This window comes from Myxocyprinus asiaticus, chromosome 23, assembly GCF_019703515.2.
Source record: "Myxocyprinus asiaticus isolate MX2 ecotype Aquarium Trade chromosome 23, UBuf_Myxa_2, whole genome shotgun sequence".
NCBI classification, from domain to species: Eukaryota; Metazoa; Chordata; class Actinopteri; order Cypriniformes; family Catostomidae; genus Myxocyprinus; species Myxocyprinus asiaticus.
In genome coordinates this window covers 5,157,975-5,180,000 of record NC_059366.1, presented here as the reverse complement: position 1 = coordinate 5,180,000, position 22,026 = coordinate 5,157,975, and the positions used below count along the sequence as shown (strand labels likewise).

The window sequence follows — 22,026 nt, the reverse complement described above, 5'->3', positions numbered from 1 at the left end:
AACTCAATTCGAATTTTTCACTGAAATATTACCAAAATTTGAATCATATTCGAATAAAAAAAAAACACTATTTCAGGTAGAGGGAAAAATCTGCAAGACATCTGATTTTTAAGTTGAAGTTGTCTCCTTCATCCGCAAGAGGTCACAATAAATCAACATAAACCAATCAACACAGCGTTGTAGCAGTTGTTTATTGCAAAGAACACATCTTGCTGTTAACAAATGTGCATAAAATAATACATTCAAAAGATTTAGCCAGTTTATATGTTAAGTAAAAAAACAAAAATGAGAAAAGAAACGCTTCAATAGATGGATCTATGTTAACTTAGTGTTGCACAGTATCCTGCAAACTTATGCACTCAGCTGTTTATTTGTGTGTATATATATATATATATATATATATATATATATATATATATATATATATATATTACAGCTGGTTGGGAATCACTGACCTAAGGAGCTCCATTGAAGCCACTAGAGAAACATAAAAAGTGAAGTTTCATAAGCAAGTTAATATTCCATTTTTTGGATATCTTTTTTAGTGTGAAAATGAACATGGGTCTATTCTGAATTCATTTTTAATTTTCCCCTTAAAGTTGATCATTTAATCCCTTTCAAGCACAGTATTTTACTCAACAATGTATCAACTTTTACTCGATGGATGGATGGATGGATGATTAATGATATTTTTCACATTATGTTCTCTTGTCACACTGTTTTAGGTACGAAAGCATGTGAATGACTTGTATGAGGATTTGCGAGATGGACATAACCTGATTTCTCTTCTGGAGGTGTTGTCTGGTGAGACACTGGTAAGCTTTGTTCTGTCTGTCTTCAGTTCTGTGATCTGAAACATTCTTGAGAAGTGTGTAAAACATTTAAGCAGTCTTGAAGTGGAATACTTGAACATATGTACAGTCACATGCTGTAACCCCACAGTGCTTTTTATGGGGGCATGTTAGATTCACCATGCACATCAGTCCACTTGTGTGTGTATGTTACTAATGAAGCATTCCAATTAAACATGCAACACTGATAAGCTTTGCTAATCGTAGTGATGTTACGGATACCTGCACATTCATGCTTTACTGCAGTGTTAATAGTGTAATCGGTTAAAATGCACGTTTATTTACACACTAGTGCACAATGAACCATTCATAGGTCATACAAGCGGTATTTACACTTCAATCAGTTTTATATGAAGAAAACAGCCTGTAATTCTGATCCTCTGTGTTTCCTGCCTGTTCTTTTGTAAAATTCTATATTTCAGTAATAATGTGTTGTAATGAGAGGTGTGTAATGTGTTGCAATACTTTAAAGGAATTTTGAATACCATGAATATCAAGATGGATGTGTAAAAGAGTGGATTTTATAAACTATTTTACCAACAGGTCATACCAAAGATGGACAGCATGTGACCTCTATTGGTGATTGATTCTTTCCCAAATGAAAATCGTATTACCGATAATATTATTATTATTTTTATTGTATTAATATGATGATGATTATTAGTATTGTATTATTATTATTATTATTATTATTATTATTAATTTGAATAGTTAATAATAGTTTAGTTGAATACTTACAGTAATAACAGTATTTCATCAAATTTCAGTGAAGATCAAATCAAATATGTTTAAATCAAATCAATTCTTTTCTCTATTTTTTTTTTTTTTTTTGGAATAATAGTGTTATGAGTCTGTTTCAGTCATTGTTAATAAAATGTTTTGAAAAACAATACAAATACAAATATGAAAACAAAATCAATTAAGTTCAAATTAAAATAAAATAAAATCAATTCAGTTCAATACAAATCAAATTAAACATTAAATCAAATAAGTTAAAATCAATTCTTCTTTTTTATCCTTTTTGGGATAATCCTGTTATGAGTCTTTCAGTTATTGTTAATAAAATGTATCGAAAAACAATAAAAATATGAAGAAAAAAATCTATTCAATTAAAGTCAAGTCAGTTTAGTTCAAATCAAACAAATCAAATCAATTTAGTTCAAATAAAAAAACAAATAAAGTCCGTTCAAATCGAATCAAATCAATTCATTTCAAATCAAATCAGCTCATATAAAATCAATTTAGTTCAAATCAAATTATTTAGTTCAAATCAAATCAGTTTATCTCAATTCAGTTCAAATCAAAGAAATCAAATTAAATCAGTTCAGTTCAAATCAAATCATTTATTCATTTCGTTGAAAGTGACTTCATCAGTAAGACTCTCTTTAACAAAAGATTGATTGAGATTCATCTGAGAATTCGTCCAAAGCAGTCAGTTTCGTCCTGTCATTTATTCGATTTTTTTCCTCCTCATCATTGTAGAGAACTCTGACTGGCCCCTTTTCTTTTGTTTATGCCCTCTTTCTTCTCCTCCATGTATTCTGTCCTTCTCATTTTCTTCTTCTGTCCATCGCTCACGTGTCCACTTGTCTCTGTGTTTGTATGTGTGTCTTTCTCTCTCGCGCTCTCGTTCCCGCGGGTAAGCCAAGGGAGCGTGACTTTCTGAAGACGTTACGGTTGGTGAGTGCGGCTGATGCATGCACGGTTGAACTGCATGGACGTGCACACGATGATGATGATGTAGATAAGGGGGTAGGTGTGGATGTGTTCCCTCCTGCCCCCTCTGTAAAAGGACTAATGTAGAGTGTGCCGTGGATATTAACTGGAGTGCCAAACCTTGAGAAGCCTGGCTTCTCCTCAGTGGACTGTAGACATGTAGAACTGTACAGATCTTTGCAAGATCATCAGCTAGTGAAGTTAATACCTTAGGGTTGGGTCATTACTGTGTGCCGTTGCTTAATTTAGCCTCCGGGGGGTGCTGTGGAGTGCTCTAGAATGCCAGCTTGGTCATTTCTCAAGAGACACCAGCTTGAGCTGTGAACTAAAGGTCTGATTCAAGTTCCTTTCATTTCAAGAGTGTGTTGAAGAACCCATGAAATCACAATCTGACCCTAAATGCATGGGTGTTTTGCTGAACATTATTACGTACCTCGGGTCTTTAGTGACCTGGCACTTATATCTATCACAAAGGGATCTGCAAAAGGCCCAGATAGTGTAACATTTTCACAACAATTTCAAGACAATCAGAAAATAATACAATATGTTCTGTTATACTACAATGTTTTCTTTCTCATTTACCAAAGAAATGTGGCAACAAATGAAAGAACGGAATTCCACGCTGAGACGCAACTGTCTGACACATAACACTTATTGAGTCTAAATAGACATAGAGTTTACAGAATTTAAGTTGTACACTCAAATGTCAATAGCCAAATCATACTGTTCATGTGTTGTACTTGCTATAGTTCACTTCCACGTTGCTTCATTGTTAAATAGCAATGCCAAATGTAAACCAAGACAATCACTGAAACAACAGCCCCTCCTTGAGTAGTCTTGCACAGAAATCAACATTAGTATTCATTTGTATGACCCTATACACTTTTGGTAATTAAGCAATTAGAAAAAATATATATTTTATGTATTGTTGGCATTTTTTTATTGTTACACTTTTCAAGAGAGAAAAGTTGAGGAATACTAAAGAGGTGGGGGCTTAAATCCCAAAAAATCATGAGGGTGAAGGGGTGGAATGAGGTCCCGGGTCACTATAACACCTATAGACGCATGCCAAATTGATAGTTTTTCTCTATTGGGACAATTGGCAACAAATATTGATGATTCGTCTAGTTCACAGAGGCATATACCACTTGCCACTGGCTAGCAATAGTCAAAAGCAAATTCTGGTTTTTGGTGGGATGTCTTAAACTTAAGGCTATTGGCTATATTTTAACCCTGTTTCAACAGAGTGCAACAGTGCCCACCCACTCTTTCAGCAGTCTTTGTGCCCGAATTATTTTCCCCATTCTTTTTTTCAAAAAGGGATTTAAAAAATATTTCTTAACTATAGAGTTCTAAGCCTTGAACCTAACCAACCAGCTTCAAATTAAATCGCAAAATTGCAAACTTTTTTTTTTATTGGAGCAGAGAAAAAACAAAAGTACATCAGAAACAAAGTACATCAGAAACAAAAGTACAATATAAATCTGTTGAATATAAGTTATCCTTACTTATTTTAAGTTTCTTGCACAATATTCAAATATATGCAAATGTGTAAGTAGTTTCGGATTGTGGGGAGACATGATTATATAATTCCCAATGCTTTATGGAAGTGGGTGCTCTAGGACTGCAACTAACGATTATTTTGATAATCGATTACTCTTCGATTATTTCTTCGATTAATCGATTAATCAGATAAAACAAAAATATATATTTCCTGTGTTTTATTAAAATGTATGTTTTAAAAAAAAAAATGACAAAGAGCGTAAGGATTTATTTCGATTTAACGTACTGAATTCATAATTCTAAACTCTCACAAAACCTTTAACAAAGCCTGAATCATGAAAAGTTAAGTTTGCATTTTGAATTATAAGTAATGCTTTCAGGACATATGCAAAACTTTTCCTTTCATTACTTGTAAAACTTAACAAAAAGGACTGTTCATTAAAGAGTAAAATAATCCATCGGGGATGGAGAGGGACAAAAAAATCAGACCAGCAGAGGGCAATGGTGACACCAGAATAGAAGTATTCATAATTCTGTTCAGCTAAAAAATGTATAATTATGTTAGATACATATGCTTTTACACTGTAACTGATTACATACATTTTAAGTATATTAAATTAATATTGTAAGTTTTAAAATAGTATTGTCACTGATTACATGTTTCTAAAGTATTCTTTTCAAAAATACATTTTAATGGTAGTGGATATGCTTATCCAGTAAAATAATATTTGTCATAGTATGCTGTAAATTTACTGGTGAAATCAAGACATTACATTTGGCATTATCAGGACTATCAAATATCAGGACCCTTAGCATTTTTATACATTATAATCAGCATTACATACAGTTTAATAGATTACAGTCATCTGTAAACACAGTGCAGATTCTCTCTTGTGCTGAAAAGTCATATCCTTGCTCATTGTATTATATGCGCTTACAAGATGAGGGGAAATCATCTAAAACACTTGAAACGGACACACTTTGACCTCTGACTGAGACATCAGTGTGATATCCATTAAAGATGCACAATTGACTACATTGAAACTGAAATCTTGGTATGATGTTGCACAAGTAATAAACCGCAAAGCACATTTGAAATGATGACAATCAAAAATGATGGCGTTCCCTTTCTCCATTGCGATCGGTTTGATTGACGTGGATGCGTGCACGCTTCCTCAGTGAAGTTTAAGTCAAGTAGTTTTGTGAAATGGAAAGTGAGCTCTAGGAAATGCTGCAGAAGAGCTCTATGGTGCTCGCTGCTGAGCTCTTCTGCAGCAATTAACGTTTCTACAGTAACAGGGACTGCCCTGATTGGTGGATTTCTCTTCAGGATTATGGGTAGTGCAGTTCTTTACCAGAAATTCTGCAGTCAAATTATATATAAAAAAATAAAGTTAAATAGTAAATCACGGTTGAAAAAGAAATGACATTACTTATGGTTTCTACAGACTTAACCTCTGAGATCTTACGTGGTTGGTCTGTCTTGAAATGTTTTCATTATCGCTGAAAATGAATTTCTCTATGAAGACAATGAATGAAATTTATACTTCCAGTTCCAGACTGTTCTGTTCTATAAGAAAATGCGCATCTGTCAAACCATTTCATGGGATCTTGAAAGTTCATCATGCTTACAATATGTCACAAATACTGTCACTAAATGTACTATATTTACAAATTTGTCTTTGATGGAACAAGAGTGAATTCCTTGAGATGGAAACCTCCTGGATTTGATAATACACCTTCTTTTGTAATTTCCTCTTGTTATTTTCTGATCGAAACACATGGAACTCATATCAGTCCTTTATTTCTGGCCTTTACAGTGCTGTTGCACTAAATGGCAACACATTGTGAAAGCTGTTCGATTTTCTATAAAGGAAGTCATCCATCATCTGCTCAACTGTGGCCATTTCTCCAAGTCTATCCAAAACACTGTACTGAATGTTAAACTTGATGAGTGCCATTGAGAAAATGCACACCAAGAAACACCTCCATTGAGGGAGTAAATGGTGTATTTTTGCTGCTTTAGCTGGGCAATGGAGATTTTTCACCCAGCAGAAAAGGTTTTCCTCCCTTATCTGCTTTGTACCCATCTCATCGCTTTACTTCACATCTTGCGGTTGGCTTTATGCTCTTTAGCCTTAATCTACTATTTACATCTGTGAAGTTTGCAAGAAAGCTTGCTATGTTCTTTCATGTTCTTAAAAGTGATCTTCAATTTAATGGCATAGTTCACTCAAAAAAGAAATATTCTGTCGTCTTTTACTCACACTCATTTTGTTCTCTGAATACTTTTATGCTGTTATTTTTAATTTGTTTCGGTGGAACACAAAAGGAGAATTTTTGATGAACCTTTCACAGCTTTTTTCCATACAATGACAGTTTATAGTGATTAAATCTGTCAAAACGGACAAAACGGACATTTAATAGCTTTATGTGAGGAACAAACTGAAATTTGTTATTCACTGAAAATTGAATGGGTTGTAAGTGAACCTAATGCGCCATCATCTGTTCCTCACACAAAGCTATTGTATGGCTTTCAGCTTTGGAGTTGTATTGACTACTTTTATGGTTCCTGTGATGTTTACTTTGCCATTTTCGAATCTTGACATCCATGCAGGGGTGGATCTAAAAATGTTTCTATGGGGTGGCATGCAGACTATGAGGGGTGGCAACACCAGTGCAAGCGCCCATGCATAGTTTTTATGGATTAAGGTACCAAGCTTCATTGCGACAAGTACTAGTTCATTAATTGGAGTCACGATCATATTACAAATGTCTATTAATTTGCAATACAACTGCATTTCCACAGTAACCACATAGTAACCATTTAGCTACTGAATTGCCAACATAAATGTAATGTGTAAGGATAGGCAAAGAGGAGATGGGAACCTGCAGAACAGTCAACATAACTTTAATGACATAAAATAATTCAATATAACATAAAACACATAGACGCACACACACAGTGGCCGCGTGTCTCTCTCTCGAACTGGCACTCCAGGCGATTCATGTTTTACATCTTTTTTCCACGTATTTGTCCATGTGGTCATTGTTGTTGAGGAAATAAGCTCATCAACCTGCGAGAGCCCAAACACTGTACACACGCTGCAATAATAAGTAGGCGATTGGTCGATGCTGTGATTGGCCGCTGCAGCTGCTGTAAACAATCATGCTATGGATCTGTAGTCATTTGTGCGTTCGTTGAGAGTTTAGGCAGTTTGACATGAATAAACCCCTACACAATGTCAACATCAACTATAATATACTTACATTTATATTTAATACATTTGGATATTTATGTTGGGGTGGCAGATGGGGTGGCAATGCTTTTTCTTACGGTGGCCTAAGCCACCCCAGTTGATCCGCCCCTGCAACCGTGGTCACTTTGAACCGTCGTTGTGTGGAAAGCAAGCTTAAACAAATTCTTTCTTTGTGTCCCACAGCATTTTGGGACAACATGAGGTTTTCATTCTTGAACTATTTTCAAAGACATATAAATTGATGACCTGCACAAGTTTTTAGCTGTCTGACACAGACAATCAAGAGTTTAACTTTTATCGTGTCAGCGTTGCCTGTAACGTTCATTGAGAAATTTTCTTATTGATGTGCAGTAGTTCAGATTTGCAGCATCATAAGGATTTCTGCAGATGGTATGGTGAGTGTCTGGTGCCGAGAGCTCGGCTGTGTCAGATTAAATTTATTCTGACCTCTCGTCTCTCTCCTCCCCTCACAGCCACGGGAGAAGGGCCGCATGCGCTTCCATAGACTCCAGAATGTACAGATTGCACTGGACTATTTAAAAAGGCGGCAGGTAAGACCAGTATAATACAATACTACACAAATCTACACAGTAGGTGACTTTTCTTTAGGTAAAACTGGTCTTGTACATAAATGCAAAGCACTGCCCCCGGCGGCCAAAGCGGCAAGTGTTGTTGGGCGTATGGGCACGTGTGAGCGCCATTCTCTGGGTGAAATGTTCACAGAGGGGTGGCAAAAGCGATTTGTGAAGCAAGTTGTTTTGAAGCTGTAAAGGATATACTGTAATACAGTGAAGAGGAATGCATATTTTATAAACTGAACACCTCAGCCCAAACCCCAAACCTAAACCTAACCATCAGTGGATGAAAAATGTAATGTTAGAGGGGAAGAATGCAACCTCCGAATCATGCTCTGAATCACTGATTATGCGAACGCGATTACTTCCTGGTTTCAGTGTGAGATCTGAACCTGGGTCTCCCACGCTGATGACGCAATGCACTTCCAGTTGCGCCATGAGGTTAAGGTAAACACACTAGAGCAGATGCAAAAATGTCTAATTGGAGATGCCACCTAAAAATCTCAATATGCCTTGTTTGTTCACAAGACTGTACTCTTGTTTCTCCAACTGTAAATTAAGTTTTTTCCAAAGACAGATGTCAACCAATCCAATGTCAGCAAATCTGACTGCACAAAATGATTGACAGGAAGGGAACATTTTTGACTGGCTTAAAAAGTGTTGGAAGTCTTTCTACTTTTGTTACAGAGACAGGTGATATTTCTAGTTTAAATGTCTTTCAAGAGAACAGGGAGGAGTAGGGCTCATTATGTGATTGATGCAAGATTGTGTATTGACTTTCTGCTAGCGAATTGTGACATCATAAGTCATGTGCAAAAACAATGCTACCGTAAGTAACATTTGCAATTCAAAATGGTGCTGACTAGTTGCCACCGAGATATTTGACTGTTTCATCTCATGAATTTCCATGTCACCTAAGAGACAGTACACTGCGCTCGTGCTCGGCTGAAGTGTGACATCAATAACAGAGACATGAAGTCATGAGGGATGGACTACACTTAACATACTACACATAGCCCACGTTCATTATTTCGGTTTAGTTACCTACACAAAAATGTAGAAAGATTCAATATATTAATACAGTTCAACATTCTGTCCTCTAGCGCCCTCTTGTGGTGAACCACCGCTAATGTTACATCACTGTCATGTTTGTATACAGATACAATTACATGATTGCTCTTTTAATTACGTTTCTAATATAGAATTAGACTGCTCTGTAAATTAGTTCAGGAAAACAAATGCACTTTTAATGACATTATGACATTATAAATATACTTACAAATATTTATGTGATCATGTGACTTGTGAAGTATGTATACTGTACACACATGCTATTCCCTCTGCGGAAATATTAAGTGATATAATATTCCTTCAAGTACTCATTATCTAATATGTAACTGGATTACATTTAAAATATGATCTGAATTACCTGAAGAACCCAGTCATCTAGCATTGTATGTCATTATATTAATGTGTTTAGGTTTTGGTGATTATGTAAATTACATTTTATATGCAATTTAGTGTTTTTTCCTACATGTAATGAATACAGAAAACAGCATGGTCATATTATAATGTCACTCATCTGAACTACTGTTGTGTGAACAGGTGAAACTAGTGAACATCAGAAATGATGACATCACGGACGGCAACCCAAAACTGACATTGGGTTTAATATGGACCATAATTCTGCACTTTCAAGTGAGTCAATATGATTTCTTAATCTTTTTAACAATAAATCGTATTGTTTATTTGTTGAGTCAGATGTTTCATGTACACTCCAACTGCCCCACACTGATGATTTGCCAATTTTGTTGTTGATTTCTGTGACACATACAATGTCTCTATTGCATCTTATTTGTTGCACCAGTTATTCATGACTTGCATTTTGTGTTTTAAATCATTAGTTTTACATTGAAAGGTAGGAACATGAAATACAATTGAAACTGATGCAAACTTCTTTCATTTTGGAGTTCATTCTCTGATCACTAGAGGTCAGACCTGATTAATGGACTTGAATGTGCAGAACCACATTAGCTGAAGCCGAAAACACCAATGTTTATCATTTATATTTACTGCTGCGATTGATATCTAATCAGCTTTGATTTGTTTAACTGCTGTATTTCAGCTTTTCTGACTTTACGGAGGATTTGAATTGTACTGGGGTCTTAAAAGGCACCAAATTGTTGGAATGAGTATAAATGTTGGCTTGACAAAGCAAACTGTTATTGTACAAACTTGGTTAAATCCCTAACCTGATACCAGTTATCAAGTGTAATTCCTCCTAGAACTTTCAAGCTATATTACTGTCTGACAGTTTATGGGAACAGACAATCAAAACAACACAATACCATTGAAACAGCCTAGCAACTGCCTAGCAACCATCCATAACACCCTAGCAACCACATATCAACCACTCAGAACACCTTAGTAATCACCTAGTAATGCCCTAGCAACCACCCAGAACACATTAGCAACTGCCTAGCGACCATACAGAACATTAGCAACTGCCTACAGTAGCAATGCCATAGCAACCAACCACAACACCCTTGCAAGTGCAACTACCTGATCGTCCTATCTAGCATCCACCTAGCAATGCCCTAGCGACCACCCAGAACAAATTTGCAACTAACTAGTGACCACCTAGAACACCATAGCACTTGCCTAGTAGCCCCATAGCAACCAACCAGATCACCCTAGCAACTCCCTATCAACCACTCAGAACACCTTTGTTACCACCTAGAAATGCCATAGCAACTGCCCAGAATGCCTTAGCAACCACTTAGTAACACCCAATGAACCAAAAACAACACCCAAGCAAAAACTAGCAATGCCTTACTAACCACCGAGCACCTAGCCCTAGCAACAGCAACTGCCTAGCAACCACATAAAATACCTTAGCAACTGCTAGCAACACCCTTGCAACCACTCAGAACACCTTAGCTGTAAACACTAAAACTTAATCTCTTTTCAAACTCTCTTTTCAGTTTTGCTACCACTCTACCACGTAATAGTCATGCAGTATTTTTGTCACACAGAGGTATTGCTGCAGCTGCAGTTTTGCAGGCCTGAACTTGTGAGACGCTCCCTACATCAAATGTACAGTATATAAGACTGAGGTGGAGAGGAGTGCAGTCCAAAAGGCATTCAGACAGGACACGTTCTGTTGTTAGTCTGTGTACAAATGCCTCAGATGGATGTTTTTGACTGTTGCATCATATATTACTGTTATTTTAGCATTTTGTGCCTTGCGTGCTGCGTTTTTAAGAGACCGTGTCAATTTAAAGATAAAGTGTGTCATTTTTTCAATGCTAAAATACTTTGTTCTTTTCCATCTTAATATACAGATACAACTTTAAGACATTTATATGTTGATTCCCCCCAAAATGTAAACATCATGGCTCGGTGGAGCTTTCAAAACTTTACTCTGTTTGAGCTTCCCAGCCAGCCTGACAAGGAAATGCTTGCTCAACCAATGGTGTGAGTTTGGAGTGGGACTATCTGTTTGTACGACCAATGGCAGATTTGAGGACTGATTGGAAAACAGTCATTATTTTTGCAGTTCTGTTTGGTGGCTAGGGTTGGAAACCGAGTACCCATTCAACTTTTTTTAAATTATACCGAAATTGAATGATTTTAAGACTTTCTGTTAATAGTTCTTTAATGTGGGTTTTTCCGCCGATATGGAAACACTGTTCTAAAATACATTGTTTCCTGTGCTACCATTTAGCAGCACTACAAACTGCCATTAAAATCAGTGTGAAACATACGGCTGAACTATGTAGCCTGATTCCCAAATAAATTACTCTTATGAGCGGTTATTTTCAATATACAGTATGAAAAATACAGCGTGACCAGTGTATTCCGATTCTCAAATGAATGACTCTTATGAGTCGGTTCTTTTGAATCTGCAGCGCGAAACATACAAAGCAACAAGTGTAATCCGATTCCCAAATAAATTATTCTTATGAACCATTTTTGTATATAGAGCACGAAACATACATCATGACCAGTGTAGTTTGATTCCCAAATGAATGACTCTTATGAGCCGGTTTATTTGAATTTTCAGTGTGAAACATACAAAGCAACTCATGTAATCCGATTCCCAAACATATGATTCCTATGAGCCAGTTCTTTTGAATCTACAATGCAAAAGCCAAAATCCTTGGCCTCCTCAGAAGCTTTTAATGCTAAATTATCAAGGAGTGCAAGTGATGGCAAAATTATCAAGGGAAATCCCTCATGGTTTGACAAAGAGACAACAATTTGGCCACCCTAAAGATCAAATTTCCCCCCAAAAGATGACAGCCAAGTAACGTCCCTGGTGTGAACACACTATTTTTTTTTTTGTTGTTGCAAGAATCTTTTCTGTTAACCCTCATGCACTGTTCGGTCATTTTTGACCAAAATCCATTTTGTTTCTTCAATAAAACTGGTTTCCTTTCTGACGGGTACGAGACTTGGTGACTTTTCGTCCATTTGATATTTGAACACACACAAATAAATTGGAGTTGATTCGATCAGTCTAAGTGGTGGAAAAAAAAGTTACACTTGCACTGTTTCTGGTCAAAAGTGACCGCCATAGGAAATTAATGGGAAACACTAAAATTCAGAGATTTTTTTTCATTATTTATAAACACATCTACTGTGCTGAAAACACACACACACACACACACACACACACATTCATCTTGTTACAACCAGGGATAAATTAGGTTATTACTATTCTACACATTTCAGGTATGCAAAAACTGACAAAAATAACCTGAAACAAATCAAACTAAATGCTAAACTTTGACAAAAGTAGTCTTTGATAATGTTTAAATATATATCTAAATGCAGAAATAGTGACAAAATCTAGAAATCATCTTCTCTTCAACCAGGGATGAATAAGTAGCTCTCTGCAGCCATCTAGTGTTTATACTTGTAATTTCATCTGTTTTTTTTTTGTGTGTTTTTTTTAAGGTTTCAAATGGTATATCATTTTTGAGGATTGGTTCAGTATTTGAGAAAATATTCATTAAAAAAGTAAATTTTCAAGCTCAAGGTCATTTAGGTAAATAAATTAGTAAATTCAAAAAAGTAATAAAGGTCTAAATAGCCAAAAACCCACCCAAAATGCACAGCTTTTGTGCTTTTACACAATTTAATTTAGAGTTGTTACATTTCTTTCATAACAATTAAAAACAATTACACGTTTATTGTTTCCGGTCACTTTTGACCGGGAACAACTGGAACGTGTTTTAATGATGGACAGTGCATAAGGGTTAAAATATGAAATATATTTCAAGTATTTCTTCCTCAAAAGCACTAAAAGAATAGTTAATGGAACAGGAATCCATTTCCAAACAATTCCCATCGCTATTGTTGGCACTAATGGTGCAGGAATTTACACATTTCACCATGACAGGTTTTAAACATAACACATCCTGTGTGAACAACCCCCTTTCTAGAGTTCTACTGATTTTGGACACACTGTCCCACATCCACCGCCATAGATTATTAATATCCTTGACTCTGACTGCATGTTTGCTTTGAGGTGATGTTATGAGTGAAGAATGTTAGCTGCAGCCTGTCGCAGTAGGGCACAGGGAAGTCAACTGAAGCCTTGATCAGAACACAAACCAGCACTGCTGTTCTTAATTCACATCTGCAGCATACAGTGAGCAAGAATGCGACCAAAGCGTACTCCAACAACTCCACTGCTCATCTTTCTGGCAAACCACACTGACCCAGTCTCCCTGACAGCCCACAAACGACTCACAAGGGCTCTCAAAACAAGTTAAAAAAAATCGATAATTGGGGCAAAGCAAAAGAATGTGTTAAATAATGCTTGGGTTCATAAAACTTGCTGACAGGTAGCGTGGGGATGTGCAGTAGCACCTGCCGCTGTCACTCTCACGCAAGCCGTTGGGCATGCGGCGCTAGTGCATGTGGGCCTGTTCCCTCATGATCTGCAGTTGGAGGGTACATTAAGTTGTTTTTGATAGCTCTGTCCAGACATTAGCCTTTCTGGGCTGAGTTTTTAGCAATGTTTATATTTTTTAGCCCTATGCTTACTTCTTTGGAAGTATCCAGTTTTGAATAGGTTTTCAACAAATTAAATATCGCAATTAAATTTGCAATTAAAAAGTGTTTGCAACTCCATGAGAAACAACCTAACTTACACTTATAGATACATTTTGCAGAACCCATCGATTCATCATACAATATCCACAGCTTGCATCTGAATACTGTCTATTTGAACATGTAAATCAAAGACATTTTCTGTTAACTCTCAATCAAGCAGACATTAGCCATTATGTGCTTTCAAAAGCATTTGGTTGTCATTTTTGGCTGGTAAACATGCTTTAAAGTCCATGAATGAAGAGTGAATAAAAGGTGTATGAAAAGGTACATTGAACATTGCCTCAACAACATGACATTTGATCTCTCCTTCACTATTCTTTAAGTAAATAGATTATGAACAAGGTTTTTTGTTTTGTTTTTTAGAAAATGTGAAAGTGTGCTTGCCCATGCAAAATGTGCCGAGTGTTCTGGGTGTTGCTATGCGGTTGCCATGGTACTCGGAGGAATTTTTAGCACGTTGCTATTCGGTTCCTATGTGGTTGCTATGTGGTTATATGGCACAAGTCAAAATAGCCCACCCCCAGGTCTCTGTGATATTCTGGTGTTGAGATATGGCTGGGGTGCGTCGTTGTTGCCAGAGTTTTTTAGCACGTTGCTATGCTGTTTGTGTTCTGGGTGGTTGCTAGGGGACTACTAGGTGGTAGCTAGGATGATTTTGATGGTGGTTTCTAAGTGGTTGCTGTACTGTTATAAAGATGTTGTTAGTGTTTTTTTAGCATGGCTCTATGCTGTAGCTAAGGTGTTCTGAGTGTTTTGTAGCCTTTTGATATGCAGTTGCTATGGTGTTCTGGGTAGCTACTAGGGCACTGCTACAATAGGCTGTTGCTAGGATGTCCTGCATGGTTGCTAGGATGTTGCTATGCAGTTCCTAAGGTGTTCTGAGGATTTTTTTTAAACACATTGCTATGCGGTTGCTATAGTGTTCTAGGTGTTTGCTAGGGGACTGCTATGTGGTACCTAAGGTGTTCTAAATATTTTGTAGCATGTTGCTAAGCGGTTGCTATGGTGTTCTAGGTTATTACTAGAGCACTGCTACAGTAGGTGGTTTCTAAGATGTTCTGAGTGTTTTTTAGCACATTGCTATGCAATTATAATGGTGTTCTTGGTGGTTGCTAGGAGACTACTAGGTGGTTGCTAGGGTGTCCTGCGTGGTTGCTAGCAAGTTGCTATTCTGTTTCTAAGGTGTTTTGAGTGTGTTGTAGCATGTTGCTCTGTGGTTGCTATGGTGTTCTGAGTGGTTAATTAGCACTGCAACAGTAGGCAGTTCTTATGGTGTTCTGAGTACATTGCTATGCGGTTGCTAAGGTGTTCAGAGTGTTTTGTAGCATGTTGCTATGTGGTTTCTAGGGTGTCCTGCTTTACTGGTCCAAGTCAAAGAAGCCACCCTAAAGTCTCTGTGATATTCTGGTCTACGATCTGTGGGATTTTTTTTTTTACCAGTTTTATCAGCTGCAAGGTGAAAATATAATATTATACACTACCGGTCAAAAGTTTTGAAACACTTGACTGAAATGTTTCTCATGATCTTAAAAATCTTTTGATATGAAGGCGTATGCTTAAATGTTTGAAATTAGTTTTGTAGACAAAAATATAATTGTTTCACCATATTAATTTATTTCATTACAAAACTAAAATGTAATAAAATTAAAAAAAAGTTTTTGAAATTGATGACTTGGACCATATAATAAAGAAAAGCAGCCAATAAGTGCCCAACATAGATGGGAACTCCTTCAATACTGTTTAAAAAGTATCCCAGGGTGATACCTCAAGAAGTTGGTTGAGAAAATGTCAAGAGTACATGTCTGCAAATTCTAGGCAAAGGGTGACTACTTTGAAGATGCTAAAATATAACACAGTTTTGATTTATTTTGGATTTTGTTTAATCACAACATAATTCCCATAGTTCCATTTATGTTATTCCATAGTTTTGATGACTTTACTATTATTCTAAAATGTGAAAAAAAAAAAAAAAAGTGTTTCAAAGCTTTTGACTGGTAGTGTACATTATAACCATACAATTGAGATGTCTGATATGAAATGCCCTTGTTGTGATTAAGCAAATTTGTATCTCCAATATAATTTATCTTCCTCCATATCAATGAGTTCCACTGGTTATCTTTGTTTGTTTGAAGTACTGGACTTAAACCCTTCCAGAGCTTTTCTCTATGTTTGAGACAGACTGAACAGCAAAGAGAGAGCTTTGTGGTCTGGGGCAGCACAGTTTGCCCTGTTTTTGTCAAGCCAGCCATGCTGTCCTGTTATTTTTAAAGCCCACACGATAGGCCATGACTCTCACAGCCTGGTACGTCCTATTTGAATGGCTCAACTTGTTTAGCAGAGCTTTCACACAGGACACACAGTTACCAGAAGCCCTCGGATGAGAGTCTGCCCCACTTCACTCCCCTTTTCCTTGCTCTCTCCTGCCTCTGACCATGAAATCGGTCTCTGGAAACTCAGCACTAGCAGGGCTCTGGGTGTGGCTTTGTTTACACATCACATGAGGGCTATGACGTGTCCTCAGCTGTGACAGAGCTACCTACAGCTGTGTAAGTTTGTGTCACTTGCCGGGCGCCTCAACCTGTGCACTGTTTGTTCTGGAGTGTCAGGGCAAAGGGTGCAGTTTCAAAGGTCATAGAGATTCCGTATTGTTGGCAGTGTGAGAAGAAAGGGCCGGGCTTTGCAAGGAGACCTGTGAATGTGAGATACAGGAAACAGAAGTGTATTTTGAGCGTCTCCATCTTCCCGGAGGGAATCACATCATCCGCTTTGGATGTTTGGGACAACTTCTGGATTATCTGACGTCACCTCCGTATCTCAACACAAGCAGGGATGGCTGTTACTCTCTTGGGATAAAAGAGCTCCTGAACTTCTTGAACTTGTTCAGAGCTTGTAGACAGGAGGGAAACTTTTGTTTGATGGGCAGCATTAGTAGTATGAGCGACCATCATGGGAAATATGTGTGGATGTGTTAGGGGCTCCAAGGAGGAATGTTACGTCGATCCCACGAAAGCCCCAATCAGACCCACTCCTAAAGAGCTCAGTGGTCGTCAGTACTTTCAATGGAGGAAAAAGAGGAAAACTGCTGAGTTCAGTGCCAATGATTCTCTCAGGGATAGCTGCAGAAGTGACAACCTGGTTAATGGTTCAACCTGTAGGCATTCTCTCAATCCGATCAATACTTTGAACTCAAACCAAGATGAGCTTTCAAGGCCAAGGCAAGATAGCATCAGCCATGGAATCTACGTTGGAGAAGTCCTAGTTCTCCAAAGTAAAACTGGTGGAAGACCAAGTACTCATCGGAAGGACAAGGATGAAAGCCTGCCCACCATAGAGCACAATATACATGGCGTCGCTAAGAGCTCCAGAAGCATTGCTTCAAAGGATGGGCTTTTGGAGACGAAACATCTATTGAGACAGTTGAGGAGGGCAATGAGTTTCGGGGCGGTGGAACACCTGCTCCGGACTTTAAGAGGACAGGTCTCCAGGAGGAGCAGCATGGATCAGCGGCTGGAGAACATGGAGGGGCTCTCCAAAATTATATGGGACACTGAAGTGCACTGGAAACGAAGAAGGGCCCTCACTTGCTCAGGAGGTTTAGTTTCCCAGGCTTCTCTGGATACTGTCCAGCAAGATCTTTACCATGCTTTTGCTAAACACCAGGAGGTAATGCAAGCATCTGTCAACATATTAGACGCTGCTTATGATGTGACAATGCGTTTTGAATCAGGAATAATGGTCCATTAGGCATAGAATATGAAACATATTGTAGTTGTATTTTTCTTGCTTTGCTTTGTTCGATGGAACACAAAAGTATGATTTTTTAAGTAACAGGGTGATTCTCACGATATCTGTCAAGAAAATGTCCTTGCCCAATTTTACTTCCAAATCATTAAAAAACAAGACATATTGTTTTGCATAAATAAAAATTAAGCCTGTTTTAAGGACATTTTTTTTTTTACACTGTGACATTATTTTCATCACAATTATAGACGTTTTTCCCCCAAATTCTCACAATGCAAAAAAAAAATAAAGTCATTATTATTCTCATAACGGCAATTTTAAGAAAATTATGCATTATTTAAATAATAAAGTATTTATATATTTTACTCCCTTGGTACCACCTTTTATTTGCACTGATAAAAACATGTTGAAGGCACAAATGTAATAAACTGTCCTAAATATATTAATGGCCCTAAATGTAATTGTACATTAATATGTAGTTAGCGTTTACATTTACGTATATTAGTATATAGAGCAGATATAATGTTTATGCACTAGCACTATTGCACTATTAGTACAGTATAGCTAATGAAAGTAAGTGGTTTATATTGTTTATGTGGTTCAGTATGGCCAACAGTCTTCATTAGCCTTTGTTACACTTAGTACAGACATTATTACATGTAGGGCTGTTATTGCACTTAGGTCCACAAGTTTTTAAATGAATGCTTTTATGACATTCAGGATCAACAATTATTACATTTAGGGGCCTTTATTACATTTAGAACCAAATGTTATTACATTTAGGACCAATTATTACATATGTGCCTGTGGCAGGGCGGAGGGTGGGCCGGGTCGTGATTCCGCACACCCGGCCCCTAATTAGGCTGATGAAGCCCGAGAGGGATAAAGCCGACCGGAGACGGCAGTGCGACAGAGAGAGTGTTACGGACAGCTGTCCGACACTTGTGTGTGTTTGTTTTTTGGTTACGTTTATCATTAAACAATTATTTATATTATCAAGCCAGTTCTCGCCTCCTTTCCATTTACCTTGTTACAGTGCCCTCTACGCAACAACATACTTTTACTGTAATACAGTAAAAAATGACTGTGTTATGTTAATACGAATGAAAACAATGTGAATAGTAAAATTAAAACATCTGGACATGCTATGTAATGGGAATTGGGGGGTAAAATGTGCTGTGTCCTGAAAATAATGTCACAATGCAAAAAATCAAAATGGTCCTGAAAAGTAGTGTTTAAGTATTCTTCATGCAAAATATATATATTTATCTATTTGTTTTTAGGATTTGGGGTTAAAAATGACAGGGACATTTTTTGACAGGTTTTGTGAGAATCACCCAACAGTTCAATATGAGCAACGAGCTCCAAAAAGCACTATAGGAGTAGTCCAGACGACTTGTGTCATATGCCAAGTCTTCTGAAGTTATACAATAATTTTATTTGTGGATCATACCAAGACTCATTATTCATTGACAATCTTTTGCTTCTCATTCACATTCACAATCATATTCCTTTACATGATTTGCAGAAAATGTTATTGATATCATAAGTGAACAGGGCACGCCAATTTGAAAACAGAGCATGAGATTTGAGAGCTGCAACAAAGGTGAAGGTTTTCAGCGAATAGTGACTAAAATTAAATATGGTCACTATGAACTGATGAACAGTACATAGCTTGCAGTTTCATTAAGAATTATTATGAATTTCTTCAATATTTTCATTCATCTTACTTAATAGTAATTGATGGCAATAATTACTCACAGTTGACATGTTTTGGTGTGTTTGGTTCTTGGCTCAGTGTTTCTACACCCACAGCATAAACACCATGTGGTCTACTCCATTCTGACAAGCTATAATTAAACTGTGGCTGGCCTGCAGAATCCATTAAGTTACTTCAATGGCAGCATGTACGATATGGGCTCATTATCATCTTCAGCAGGCTGTGAATGATTTTTAGCTGTTGGCTTTAATATGTGCTTTCCTTTGAGTCAGTAGGTGTTGTTTGGCTTAACTTTTTCAGCAAACCCTTCTCAGCAGTTTGAAGTGAGGTGAGATGTCTATGGGTCATTGGGCACATGTCCACATATTCACTGTTAATAAGTCACCATCTGTGTAGCTCACTGCTATATTCCAAATGCTTAACCCTTAAATGTATTGTAATTTTCACAAACACTCTTACTTATTACTTAAGTCTTTAGAGACCCAGAGTCATGGAATGGGTAGCGAGGCGAGGACTCAAGTGCAGGGTAAGGATGGGCTTTATTAAACAAAAACAAAACAAAAAAAAAATAAAACAAACAAACAAAGAAAACAACCCTGTAGGGGAGAAACAGAATGTCCTTAAAATAGACAGGAACTGGGTTGGCTGGGCAGGAGAAGGGAGAGCCTCTTGGACCGGACTCAGCACAGGAATCTCCAGAACCTCCAGCACAGACCAACAGACAGAACACAAACCTGACAGGAAACCATTCATGCGTACATTAGACAACGAACTGGCACAGAACAGAAAACACAAAGAGATTAGATAGAGAAGGAACTAAGGAGGGTAACGAGGGAAAGCAGGTGAGGCAAATGAACTGATAACAAGGTAATAAGTGGGCGGGGCCAGGACGAGAGACTGGAGAGCACATGGAAATCAAACCTAACAGGAGCCATGTGCTCAAAAAAAAAAAAAAAAAAAAAAAAAAAAAAACACAGCACAAGAGACTGACAGAAGAGCGCATGGCTTCTGATTCAGTTTGGCTAACAAAGACAAAACATGGAGCATGAGTGTCTAGATCCCGACACCAGAACCGAACTAGACAGAAGTCAGGATCCAGACACCATGCTCTGAACATGAAACACAAAATAGACAGAAGAGCACATGGCAAGGAACATGAAACACAAAATAGACAGAAGAGCGCATGGCAAGGAAATCAAAACCTGAAGCTGTGCGCTCACACAGAGACACAAAGACAGACAGAGCACATGGCCAGAAAATAAACCCTGATCCATGTGCTCAACACAAACACAGAACAAGGATGTCAGTTTCCCGTCACCAACCAATAAACATGACTGACAAAGGTGACAGGATCCTGACATTACCCCCCCCCCCCCAAAGAGATGCCACCTGGTGTCCCAAAAAGGCAAACATCAAACAAGACCAAACAACACAGATACAAAAACAGACTAGAGCAGAAGACATAGACCAGGGTGGGGCTGGAGGCACCGACCAGGGCGGGGCTGTATGCACCGGAAGTACCAGTTGGAGGGGGGCTGTATGCACCGGAAGTACAAGCCGGGGGGGGGGGTGGAGGAAACCATGGGGGTTACTCCAAGTTAGAGGCGGGGTCAGGCGGCCCGGGAGGAAGCTTCAGAAAAGGGGTGGGGTCCGGTGGCCTGGGAGGAGGATTTAGGTCAAGGGCAGGGTCTGGCAGCTAGGGTTGAGGCTTGAGGAAGGGAGTGGAGATGAGGTCAGGCAGCCTCAGAACAGGGATGAGGTCAGGCAGCTTCGGGACTTGGACAAGGTCAGGCACATGACAAACAAACCTAACAGGAGCCATGTGCTCGCAGCTAACACAATATACAAGAAGAAGAGCACATGCGAACAAAGACAATCTTAAGCCATGTGCTCAAACAAAAATCACAGCACAAGAGACTGACAGTAGTGCGCATGGCAACAGAACCGAATCAGAAGCCATGTGCTCACAAAGACAAAACATGGAGTGTGAGTGTGCAGATCCCAACACCAGAACCGAAACCGAATTAGACAGAAATCAGGATCCAGACACCATGCCCAAAACACAAAATAGACAGAAGAACGCGCTGCAAGGAAATCAAAACCTGAAGCTGTGCGCTCATACAGAGACACAAATAAAGACAGACAGAGCACATGGCCAGGAAATAAACCCTGATCCATGTGCTCAACACAAACTTAGAACATGGATGTCAGGATCCCATCATCAATCAATAAACATGACTGACAAAAGTGACAGGATCCTGACACCCGACACTTATATCTTTCAAAAATGGATGTGTCACAGTTGGGAAGAGGGGAGGATAAATGACCCAAAAGCAGAGACAAAGCATTCAACAGTATTTATTCACATGTTCTGAAAAGTCAAGTCAAGGTGCACCCTGTGCCGGCTGAAGAAGTCGGAGAACCAGCAAGCCGCCAAGGGCTAGTGAAGAGTGTGTTCGTGTGGGGAATGTGTGCATTGTGGAAGTCTGGAGCACTCCGATGAGAATCCGTAGAAGCTGGTGACCCGACAAATC

At 38.1% G+C, this 22,026-nt stretch overlaps 1 protein-coding gene across 1 annotated transcript in view; it reads left to right on the top strand.

Annotated features, from left to right (window-relative positions):
* The window catches only part of LOC127413600 (dystonin-like), a 276,523-nt gene that overhangs the window by 69,471 nt on the left and 185,026 nt on the right, over positions 1–22,026 (top strand). The window contains exons 6-8 of the mRNA XM_051650862.1: positions 726–815; positions 7,804–7,881; positions 9,511–9,603. Of these exons, the coding sequence (XP_051506822.1) occupies positions 726–815; positions 7,804–7,881; positions 9,511–9,603 (261 nt within the window). The remainder of the gene's footprint in view (positions 1–725; positions 816–7,803; positions 7,882–9,510; positions 9,604–22,026) is intronic.